At 30.8% G+C, this 12,906-nt stretch overlaps 1 protein-coding gene and 1 long non-coding RNA gene across 2 annotated transcripts; one reads left to right on the top strand and one right to left on the bottom strand.

The window, feature by feature from the left end:
• Window positions 1-688: 688 nt before the first annotated feature.
• On the bottom strand, window positions 689-1,702 carry LOC145186453 (zinc finger MYM-type protein 1-like). Its single transcript, XM_080062564.2, has one exon. It carries the CDS (start codon window positions 1,700-1,702, stop codon window positions 689-691), a length of 1,014 nt encoding a protein of 337 aa, XP_079918690.2.
• Window positions 1,703-11,024: 9,322 nt separating this feature from the next.
• Window positions 11,025-12,188, top strand: LOC149882908 (uncharacterized). The gene is made up of 3 exons (XR_016456578.1): window positions 11,025-11,461; window positions 11,701-11,889; window positions 12,180-12,188. It is a non-coding gene; the product is annotated as an uncharacterized LOC149882908 (long non-coding RNA).
• The last annotated feature ends 718 nt before the right edge of the window (window positions 12,189-12,906 follow it).

The raw sequence follows: 12,906 nt of genomic DNA, 5'->3' as shown, positions 1-12,906 counted from the left end.
AGGAGCAAAAATTTAGCGAAAAAACAATACTTAAAACGAATTCTTATCTTATATATAACAAATTCTTATCTGTAAGTTTCGTTTCAAGTATTGTTTTAAGTATTGAACTTCAGATTTTTTTATCTGTAAATTTCGCAGTTTTATATATAAATAGGAAATTTTTTGATTATGATGAAATTTAGAATTCGCGATCAAACGCAATCAAAATCGACCGGAAAACGACCCCTGAGGAAAATACATAGACAAATATCGTCAGGTTAGAATTATTTTGTTCTATCTCCTATTTTAAACGTTGAAAGAAAGTTTTTGATTTTTTTCTATAAGTAAAAATTAATTAAAATTTTATTGTTACTTTTTTAAGAAATAATAACTTATTCTTTAAATGATTTATATTTAAAGAAACTATTTAGAAAAAAAAATTTAAAAATAAAATGTATTTTAAAAGTAATCATTACTTAGTAAAATTAACAATTCATTTTCTCCCAACGTTTAAAGTTAGAGATAGAACAAAATAATTCTAACCTGACGATATGTGTACAGGGCCGGATTAGGACATTTTTAGGCCTGGGGCTGTAAGTATAGGAGGGCCTAATGTGGCGGTAAGGTAGTATAAAAAAAAAACAATAAATATAAATTGTAGCATAATTTATGTACTATTTAGTTAATCAATTAACTTTAAAATAGTTTTTTATATATTGACTTTTCTGGCCTTTTTTGAAGCAAACTTCTTGATCACTACTGTGAAATCTCTTGATCTAACTATGTCACTTTCAATGCATAATAAAGCCAAATCATTTAAGCGAGGTTGTCCCATTGTTGATCTAAGTTCATTCTTAACTCTTTTAAGGACTGAAAAAGATCTTTCTCCAGTACAGTTTGTGACCATAAGAGACAAATAAATTCTCAACACAGTGTAGACATTCACAAAGGTATCGGTCAAACTATTCTTAACTAGAAAGGTGTACATTTGCAGTTCAACACAATCAGTTTCATCGGGCGGTGACAATTTGGCAAACAGAGAAGTGAAGTGAATAAATTCACCATGACAGTTAGGTTCAACATCTTCAAAATATGTTTCACATACAAATGAAACATGATCTCTCATACCATCATTGGACAAAGATTGTAGATTTTTAAGAAAACCAAACCTTTTGCTGACTGTATCATATGCATTAGCCCTCTGTTTAAGAGCAACTAACAATTGATCAACTATAGGCAAAAAACACTGAACTTTAAACTTATCAGAAGGGGATAACTCTAGATCTTCTGAGTCACCATAATCCCATCCTTGGTTCCTCTTGCGCTTTCGCCTTGATTCACCTTTGTACGAATCGGTACCCAGATCCTTTCCTTCCTTTTCAAATGCTGTGAACTGGCTCCGAAGAGAATGAACAAAATCACCCAAAGAACGAAGCAGTTCAGTAGCGGTGTTGAGATCCATGTCTGCCCCTTGTAAGTAATTGCTAGTGAAATTGAACCTATTCAGAATTTTTGACCACAATTGAACTAGGATACCTGTTTCATGATGACTCATTATATCTTTCAATCCTGCGGCTTCAAGTCGTGTTTCTGGCTTTTGGGACATATCTTGACACATGATATCCAGTGTAGACTTCACTTGCGTATAGCCAACCTGGAGGGAGTGTACAGCATCATAATGTGCTGACCATCTGGTATCAGATAACCTTTTTAAGGTAGGCATATTAAGTGGCTTTAAAACTGCCATCAAACGATTCCAACGAGAGGTGGAGGCAGAAAAAAATACAAATAGCTTATTTACAAAGTCAAAAAACGTTACAGCCTCAGAACAACATCCTACAGCATTGACCAACAAGGTTAAGCGAATGAGCACAATATGGTATGTATTCAGCTAAGTTATTATGTTCTTTTATTTTTGCTTGCATGCCATTGAAACGGCCACTCATGTTGGCAGCATTATCGTAGGATTGACCTCGGCAGTCTTTAATTGAAATGCCAGTATTTTCCATAAAATCAAGTAACTTTGTTGCTAATCCTTCCCCAGTGTGCTCTTCTATAGGGATAAATGTCACAAAACGTTCAACTGGTCCTTTAGAAGTCATGTAACGGAATATAATGTTAAGCTGATCTACATATGAAATATCTGGTGTTGAGTCAACACTAACTGCAAAGTATTTTGCTTCGTTAATCTCAGTTAAAATGTGGTCCAAAACGTCACGACTTAACACATGAATAAATTCATCACATATAGTTGATGACAGATATGACACATGACCTCGGCCTTTGTTCGCTCTTTTCTGAATATGTTCTGCAAGCAATGGGTCAAACTCAGCCACTAGCTCTAAGCAACCTAAATAATTGCCATTGTGGACAGAACCCACAATTTCGTTACTGTCACGGAATGACAACCCACGCGATGCTAACATTTTGATTACGGTAAGAATACGCAACAGTATGTCATTCCAGTACTTTTTCTCTGATTCAAATTGCTCTGTGAGCCTCTTACTAATGTGCTCTGCAGCTTTCCTACGTGTTAAAAGGGTTTCAATTGATTGAATGTGGGTTTCACTTGTTTCATGGCGAGCTAAGTCTCTTGCAGCGTGTTTCCAATCATCATATCCTGATGACATCAAAGCAGATGCTCCAACTCCACATTTTGAATTAAATAATTTACAATGGGCGCAGAAAACCTTACCAGTTGATGGGGAATAGCAAATCCAGTCTCTCTTAATTTTCTCACCATTCACTTTTTCCCGGAAAAAAAGGGGCTTTGTACACTGTCGTTTAAACTTAAAAGTGTCACCAGGCAGTACTTTAGTAGATAATTTAAAATCGCTATCCATATGTTGGCATGATAAAAAACCATCTGCACTTTTGCTGAAATACTCACGCAGGTCGTCGGTTATAATCCACTCAGCCACATCGGTGTTGACAGTGTGGGTCGTCAGAGCCAGGGGTAACACTGCTGAGATAGATGAGACGCTTGAACTTGCTGTAGCTGAGTCTGCAGGGACACTATTAGCACTACCTGGAACTGGTGCTGACATTATTGACATAGTTAGTGAATTTGAACTCGCTCTCGCTGTAGCTGATACCGAGACACTACTTGCAGTATTACAAAACTCAGTCATTTTTTTATTTTTGTTCAATAATTCATTTAATTGAATCTCATTCTTCTTCTTTTTTTGCATTTTGTCCCAACCGCTCAGGCCGCTCCTTTTCATTTTTTATTTTAATTTTGTAAACGAATGAGCAATGCTGTAATTTTCATAAAATAAAATAAAATAAATTTTTTTTCGATGTTTTAATGTTTGAGAACATTCAAGTTTATTTATGTTTCCATCTATGTCCGCACAACTATTAGTTTTTTAAATACACGCTAAAAAATTAACTTCGTGACATAAATTTTCTAATCAAATAGGTTTTATAAGAGAGTGCTTTAAAATCATTCACTAATATAATTGTTTTTCCTTTAAAAGGTTTTTACATCAACGAATGTTTTAAAAGCATTCTCTTATAAAACCTATTTAATTAAAAAATTTATGTCACGAAGTTAATTTTTTTAGCGTGTTTTTTAAAAACGGATAGTTGTGCGGACATAGATGGAAACATAAATAACTTGAATGTTCTCAAAACATCTTTATGCGGAAAGATAATTTAAAAAATATTTGCGAATACCAAAATTCCGCCAAATATACGAAGATAGAGATATAGTATATCTCTATTCATTTATTTATTCACAACGCCTCCGCAGCTCCCAATAAATTGATTTAAAAAAACTGAGAAACATAGGAATATTTATCTGGTTTCCTAAAAAAAAAAAAAAAAAAAGTCACGGGCCTTAGGGCCTATTTTTTTTATAAGGGCCTGGGGCTGCAGCCCCATCCGCCCCCGCCTTAATACGGCTATGTATGTGTATAAGAGCCTGAGAAAAAGTAGCGGCTCGTTTGAAATGCTGCCAGAGAGTAAAATGCCCGAGAGAAAAATAGTTGAATTAAATAGTTATAAAACACATTCTTTCTTTATTTTTTGTTTAAATATTAGAAATCAAAAGCACGAACATAACTTATGAAACACCCTGTTGATCTTAACATAAGTCTATGGAGACCAACGTTTTTATCTTCTCTGCTTCGAGGGAGCACTAAAATTCACTTCTTCAAGTTTAAAAGGGGCCATTTTTTGAGGAATGCTGTTTTCCTCTGAAATCATCTCTATATTGGCTGGAATATTTCATCTTTCACACCATAACCTTCATATTTCAGAGGAAGAAAATTTTTTTAGATCGAAAACAATAACTTTTAAAAAGTTTTGACCACCATTTGAAGATATTTTTACCATTGCAATAGGATTACCAATGTCTCTTTCTTTAATTATAAATTTGATAAATGCTGTTGTATTTTTAACATAAACTGTATCTAATGACTAACGGGTCACTATCAACAAGTTCCTCTGTTTTACATTTATGTAAAATAACAAGAGTTTGCTGTAGTTCACTTATTTTGATATTAATTCTTGAATTTAAAACACCTGTTAGATTCCTGCGTGAAGTAGAACATAAATTTTTTTTTTGTTCTCAGAGAGTTTTAGTACATTCGATAGCTCCATAAGAGTTTGGAATGAGATCAGATTTTTTTCTTTTCGACTTAATCTCATTTACTTTAACTGTAACAGAGAGAAGATTTCCACCTGTAGAGAAACTGAACCACTTTCCAATATAATGTTTTCATGTTCCATTTTACGTTTTAACAATCCAGATGCTATTTGTATTGCATTTTTATCTGCAAGTGATTCACTGATATCTATGATATTGTTTACAGTTTTACTTTTGCAACAACCGTGAGAAATGATCAACCTAAAATTATCTGCCTAAAGTTGATAGTGAGAATTTAACTATTTTAGAAATACATGTAAATCAAAATTACATAGGTAATTAAAAAAATAAAAATTTATTGAATCAAATTGTAAAATAATACAAACAGAAAAGATATTTCAATCTTAATTAAAAATTTCAAACAGAAAAAACTACAAACGCTACAGAAAGAAACTTTAGGATCAGAACTTTAAGATCAGAATTGAAGATGTACTCTTGAATTTTTTCACATGCTAAGAGTGTTATGGGTGTTGGAGATTTTGATCTCATACCTTTATTTGTTAGGTAACCTGCACAAGTGCATAACTTGAAATCTACCACCTGTTAAAAAATCATAACGTTATTTCGAAAGCAGCCGTAATTACTTTAAAATTCCATTACGGCTGACTCTACTAAAACTTTGGAAGAAAATAAGCAAAAAGTTATACATTTTAATTTTGAAAATATTCAGCTCTTAGTTTAGATTTTTTTGGTAACATAAATTGTGTTTACTACATGTGATTGATTAAATGTAAAAAAATCAGGAGTTGGGAAAGTTTCAACCTGGCGACCGCCAGTCATTTGGGAGAACAGTTTAAGAAAGTTTTTTTTTATTTCTTTGAAAACAATCTTAATGCTATCATGAGATGTGTATTAACCACTACAACCCACAGTTGAAAGTAATAAGAAACTTGCTCGATAGTCATACTTCAGCAGGGTAGAAGTATCTTACACACTTGGAAAGCAGTTGAAAAGAAAGTGCATGATAGTCATACTTCAGCCAGATAGAAGTATGACTATCGCGACTATTTAACAACTTAAATTGTCTTTTAACAATTGAAATCTGATTTTCAAGTCTTACACACTTGAAAAGCAGATTTCATTTGTTAAAAGACAATTTAAGTTGTTAAATTCAAGAGGATTTCATTTAAACACCTTGTCTTCCATCATACTCAACTTAAAGCCACAGACTATGTTTTACGATAAAACTTCATTATTTCAATAATTCATTTTTTAAAGATGATTGCTAAATGATAGCTAAATGGATTGTTAAACATATTGTATGCGCCTTATAAAAGTTAAATCATGCACCTTTAATTATCTTGCATGTCAAGCTTAAATGAATAGCAAAGTTTTAATTATTATTGACTCGATAAACTCAATAACTACAAACACAGTAAAAACCAAAAATAATTTTAGAAATAATATAGAATCAGACATATTTAAAGCAGAAATAAAAAGAAAAAAATTAACCAAAACATACATTTGTATAGAGTTTTTAAAGAAGAAAAAATGTTTTTTTGAAAGATAATTTGAACGATATTTTACGATTTTATATCATTACTACTCCTACTACTTTTTTTTTTTTTTTTATCATTACGTTCTGATAAACTTTCATTCACATCATGTATAGGTATGGAGCTTTCTTTTTTTGTTGCAATAGTCCACCACCATTTTTTTGCGTAGGTATATATAAAAATAAAAAAATATACAAAATACAAAAATAATCGTGTGCCTATTGTCCCTTTTCGCAGTTGCTAAGCCACTGACACGTTATACAACCGCTATTTTTTGGTTACCAGTCAAATATTAGAAAACAAAAAATGTGATGCACAATTTTTTACTTTTCTTTGCATTACTAATTCTAAAAAAAGAAAAAATGAGCAAAAACATTTATGACATTCTATTGAGATGAAGAATTTCAACTTCTTTATAAAAAAAAACACTTCTATTTTGATGACCTCAGTGTGGTAAAAGTTCGCAAAAAAAAACCTAAATCTGAAATTCTTTACACATTTTCACGCAATATTGTTTTTTTTCTGCGGGTAAATTTAAGCTTTATTACGCTTTCCGCTATAAAAAAGCCAAAACTAAAATTCTTTATACTGCAGCTCTGTGTAAATTTGCGTAAAAGTAAAAATGCGTTTTTCCGCAATTTTTTTTTTTACTGTCGGTGAGGTAACGTCGGTGCTTGATACTCTGATTTGAAGATTGTAGTTTCAACGGTGGCAATAATTTTGATTTCTAGTTGCTATGAATACCTATGTGCTTAGCAACCAGATATTTTACTAAGTAACATATAAGTAACATATAAATAACATATTAGTAACATATAAATAACATATAAGTAACATATAAGTACCATATAAGTAACATATAAGTAACATATAAGTAGCATATAAATAACATGCAGGGGGGAAATAGAATTTTGACTGATTTTTTATCTGATTTTTAACCCACTCATTTTAAGTAACTATCAGACGTTTAGGTAATTTATGCTTTAGCAATAGTCAAAAACAAAAAAATAGTGCAAGAAACATCGCTAACTTGAAATTACATCAACAATTTGTAAAGCAATAATGTAGTGTGGAGTTGATTGTTTGAGAAAGTGCAAAACATCTGAAGCAAACGTTTAATGATTTGTTCGGTGTGATGCTGGTTTACGCAATGATGTAATAACAGGGTCACTGGAAACAATAAGTCTTCTGATCATATCAGCATTTGTTATTCTTCTTTCGGCTAAAATTGGAGGCCAGAAAAGAAAGGCATTAAAATTTATTAGCAATAGTTTTTAAAGTCTTTCTTTCTTGCCTCTTAAGCTTTTTCGGACATAGGCCCTATGCGTAATGTCCGAAGAAGAATCTGCAGTAAGCTATGGATGATGACTTCTGATTTCTCCAAATAGGCACCTTTTGATTGCTGTTGTGAAATCCAATGGTTTTATGCAGATAATTAATAATGAACTTTCACATTTTAAACCTCTATTCATGTCTGCTTCTGATAAAACTTGTTTATAAATGCTTTGGCTAGCAGCGCTTTCAAAGCCAGTCTTACACGTGAGATTCATAACTTTTATTGTTTTGTCTGCCATAATCAAGTACCTCAGCACAGGTTCTTGAACTGCATAGATACTTTGCAAAGTATTAACCATTAGATCTTTTAAAGGAATAGACGTAATTTTTGTGATTTGCATGGAAATTAAGTTTTTAACTTACATGAGTTAATAACTTGAAGAAGAGATTGAACTTCTGAGTTGTTAAAGCAAATTTAAGTTTAAGTAAATTTATCTTCAAGCTGATCACAATATTTTCTCAATTTAGAGGGACACCTCGCTTCTGGACTACAGTTTTCGTAAACTTTTGTGATGATTGTGATGCCACACCCCAAATGCGGTGAATTAATTAATGTCTGCCACAACTTTGCTTTTCTTACGCAGCTTACGTTTCATGCTTGCCCAAAATTTTTCAATTAGACGAAGTTTACATCAAAAAGGTGCTGATGCTATTGCAAAAGTCTTGTCTGAAGTAGTCAAAGTGTTCTGCTGAGTAATGAAACAGAGTCAGAAAATAGCAAGCAAGGCAGTAACCCCCCATAAATTTATGCACTGGGGCGAGTATCTATTCGTCCCCGTGATAACCCGTGATAATATATTATTAGTTTAATGCTGTAGCTGGTAGAAGCACCAGCAAGTGTGAATTGCACACTTTGACAACTTTTTTAAGTAGCAATACAAGTTTTCATAAAATCTGTCATAAATGTTATTGAATTCCTTCAAAGATTATGCGTTAACGGCTTCTTCTGGCCAAAACCTTTTTTTGTTTTGTTTATTACTTGAATTTAGTGTTGCGTAATTAATGGATGATCCTAATAAAAAAAAACTATTCGAAACTCGATTTTAAAAGAATACTGGAATTTCAAGGTTCATTTATACGTGTCAAGCCAGGAATTTCAAAATTCCTAACTTGACACGTACAAATGGCTTAACTATGACAAAGTCAAAATAAAACATTCTGTTCAATATGTCAAAGAAACGAAACTAACATTTATTCAAAGTTTATCACAGAAGGATTTAATAGTTGGAAAAAAGCCATTGAAAGATTTAATGTGCGTGAAAAATCAGCAAATCACCGATAAAATATTACCAAAGAATCATAAAAAGATAAAGATTTAAGTATACCATAAATGTATGAAGAAATTAAAGAAACTCCCGATAAAATTATTTCCACTGTTGCATCTTAGCAAGCACACAACGTTGAAACAACGTTGAAATAACGTTGATCAACATCGATCAACATTATTTCAACGTTGTTTCAACGTTGTGTGCTTGCTGGGATTACTCGCAAGAGAAGGACTAGCCATTCGAGTTCATACAGATGATACAAAATTTGAGTCAGTTAGAATTACAGATGATTCGTAATTGAGTTCTTGGTTACAGAGAATGAAATATAAAAGGATTTTGCATGAAGTAATAAACGAATTGCTTTAAATAATAGCATCCAAAGTAATCAGAGTTATTACTGCCAAATTTAAGAAAGTTAAATATTTTTCAATAATGTTTTACGAGACTTCAGACATATCTGTAATGGAACAGGTTTAATTGAGTTCGATCGGTCGACCGTGACACATTTCAAGTTAAAGAATGTTTTTTAGGTTTTTACGGAACAGACAAAGCTAACTGTAGAACCCTTTTCAAGGTGGTTTGTGATATGTTAACCACATTTAAGAGGGCAATACTTTGATGGTGCGAGTAATGTTTCGGGAGTTTAATAATAAGAGCCATCGAATCTAGAGCAGAGATATAAGAATATTAGATATAGAATAATATCGAATACTGAGTATAGAATAATATCGAATCTAGAGCATGGGGATAAGAGCCATCGAATCTCGAGCATTATTTGTATATTGTCAAGCGCATTCACTAAATCTCATAACCTAAGACTTTATGAAGAATGTTATCGAGGTAAGAGATATTCTTCAGCTTACTAGGGAGTTAATTACGTTCATTCGCGAATGAAAGAAGAGACTTACTTGGTTCAAGACATTTCAGCAAGAAAGTGACTATTTGTCCTTGAAATCATTTGCCCAGAGTAAAAGCTTTTATTTAAAAACATACACTGATATTATTGATACATTGAAAGACGCCATTTACAACATGGGAGAAAAATTTAATTCTGTCATGTGTGAAGATTTAAAAGAGGAATGGAAAAATCTTAATTTAGATAAACCTAAAGATCCAAGGAAAAGAAAGCTACCAATTAAATTTGAGTGTGGATTGACAGAGCCGGACATTTTCACTGCAAAAAAGAGTTACAAGCATTATATTAACTTAGAGTTATAGTTTAAAAGCTGTTGCGTCACTGAACCCATCAACGGGATACTTAGCGATTTATAAAATAGCGTGGTAAGGAAGTTAAAATATCATCCAAATGTTCAGATTTCGTTGTGGATTTTATTCGAATAAATTTTTGCATTTTAGTATTGTGAAGAGGGCTATTAGTAAATATTAATAAATAATTGGATTTATGTTAACACTTTCTTATAAAGTTGTAAATTTTTAAGAAATCGAATCAAAATTAGAATTAAAAAAAACCTTATGCAGAATACCAAGCTATGTTTCTCGAAATACTGATAAAAAGAAAGAAATGTCCAATGTTAGGTCTAAGAGATATCGAGAAAAATTGAAAGCCGATCTTAATAAAAAAAGCAGCTTATGCTGCTAAAGCAAAATTAAGAATTTTAAAAAGCCGAGCTTTAAAAAGAAAACTTTTAAATCAATCTCAAGGACCAAGCTCATCTTTTAAAAACGTTCAACAAAGAGGAAAAGCATTGGAAAAAGTTTTAAAAGCACTATCAACTTCAAAGAAGAAACAATCTGAAATTCTTTCCATTCTTTCAAATAGCTCTGCTTGTAAAGATAATTCGGGTCTAACTCCAGCATGTTCAAAGCTGTATGGTCTATCTTAAAGCGATGTTTTAGCAGTTGTAAACTTTTATAATGAAGATGAAGTTTCCCAAATATCACCAAACAAAGAAGTTGTCACTCGAATTCAATTATCAGACGGAAAAGCAAACAATATTCAGATACGTCGTTTATATTATACGCTAAAAGAAGCTTTCGAGTTTTTCAAAAAAAGCATCAGCACTTAAAAATTAAACTCAGCAAATTTTGCGACCTTCGTCCACACAATGTGAAATCATTTACAAAATTTGCGCATTATGTTTGTGCTTGAAGTTTGCATGAAAACAAGCGATTTGCCTTAGATGCATTAACAAAATCAATTCAAGCGTCTTCAATCAAAGTTGGATCTGAAATGATAAATAACTTTGTTTGTGAACCGCACACATACGATTGCGCCTTTGACAAATACGTTACATGCAAATGTATGAAACAGTTCGTTAAACACTTGATAAACTGGGGCCAATGCTATAAACAATTCGAAGTTTTTTTCGAGAAAAAAAATCTTTCGTAAAAACGCAATTTTTCACGTACGAAAAAAAGTTCGTAATCTCGAAGAATTTATCGCTGTTTGTATTTTTTTCGGCCATTGCTATAAAGCATAAAACGTATACGTCACTAAAATTCACGAACTTTTTTTATCCGTAATATATAGTGGTAATATAATAGTATTTTTTATTGTAATTTATATTTAGTAGGCCTACTTAATGAATTTTATTAGTCATTAAGTATGCTGTGCTGTCTATTCTATTTTTATGAATATTTTTACATTCTAATATTTGGTGTTTAAAAAAACTGTGTAAAAATAAAGTAGGAACATGAATTTAATTTTTTCGGATGAAGACTTAGATTTCGAAGTTGCAGAAAATGAGCGTCGCCACAGATTGCCTCGAGAGGTTGGTGTTTAAAACATTACTTAAAATTACTATATATATATATATATATATATATATATATATATATATATATATATATATATATATATATATATATATATATATATATATATATATATATATATATATATATATATATATATATATATTTTTAATGATTTTTTATCGAACAAAATCAGAAATCATACTAAATAGGCGCAGAAATTATATTTTTGTTTTGTTTTTCAATATCATTTTAGTTTAATGGTCGCTTTTTTAACGAAGATGTTTCTGACAAAGTTTTTCGAGAGCAGTATCGAGTCCCAAGAGCTGTATTAGATTTTTTAGAAACTAGACTTAAAGATGATTTGCAACATTACACTAAGCGAAATAAAAGCATTTCAGTAGTTTTCCAAATAATGGTATTTCTTCATTTTATTGGCACAAATGTTTTTTTTCATGTTCTTAGAGACTGTCATGGAATCTTTACCAACACAATTTATCGTATTATACAGTGTAGGAGAAGCTATTTTCAATGTTAGTGTATTAAGTTAATAAAACTATTGGAAGTATATATATATTTACATATATATATATATATATATATATATAAATAGCTTCTCCTACACTGTATAAAATTGATATATACTATACATTAAATTGATATATACTATACATTACATCATGTTATCATTGTTAATTTTATATACTGTAATATATCTCTGCTGTTTTTGAATAGAATGATTAAATTGCCATTATTATTACCCTTGTTATATATCATTAGCACTGCTAGTAGTTTACTTTACATTAGTTTATAACTATTTGTATATAAACTTGAATGTAAAATCTTTATTTAGAAATATGATTGATTGATTGATTACATAATTATATTATGTTAATATATACTATATATTACATACTTATACTATAACATTTGTAAATATATATATAAATATATGAATATATATATATATACATATATATACATATATATAAAATATAATGTAGCAATACATATTTTTATTTAAATAGTTTGCTAATTAAAACATACTAAGCTTCCCAAGAAGAACCTCTTTGTTTTCTCTGATCTTTATTGCTAGTAACATTTTAAGTTCTGTAAACAGCATTTTATTTTGTTGTGTATTTGTGTATTATTTTGTTGTGTATTTGTGTATTATATGGCATATTTATCGACTATTTATACTTTTCTTTCGTCAAACACTATGAAAAATTTGTTTAACCAGAATTACTATCGAAAACCTTCATAAATAAGTATGGAATTTTAAATTCATGCATGCATTGTTAACGAAGCACAACAAGGAACTGAATAATCGATTAAATGTAGATTTTAAGTAATTAGTTTATTATGAAGTTACCAAAATCCTTTTAAGCTTTATCTATAAAATATCTGCATAAAAACACAAACAAAGAATGTTCAATGATTTTGAAGCGCTAACGTTGTTCCA

Source organism: Hydra viridissima, unplaced genomic scaffold, assembly GCF_058129835.1.
Source record: "Hydra viridissima isolate aposymbiotic clone 2 unplaced genomic scaffold, HvirCarnegie_v1 scaffold_10, whole genome shotgun sequence".
Classification (NCBI taxonomy): Eukaryota; Metazoa; Cnidaria; class Hydrozoa; order Anthoathecata; family Hydridae; genus Hydra; species Hydra viridissima.
The sequence above is the reverse complement of the archived record's forward strand: the minus strand, read 5'-3'. Positions and strand labels throughout refer to the sequence as shown.

What these genes read in the sequence shown, in the direction of transcription:
- LOC145186453 (XM_080062564.2), bottom strand. Translation starts at nt 1,702, where the DNA reads ATGCCTACCTTAAAAAGGTTATCTGATACCAGATGGTCAGCACATTAT.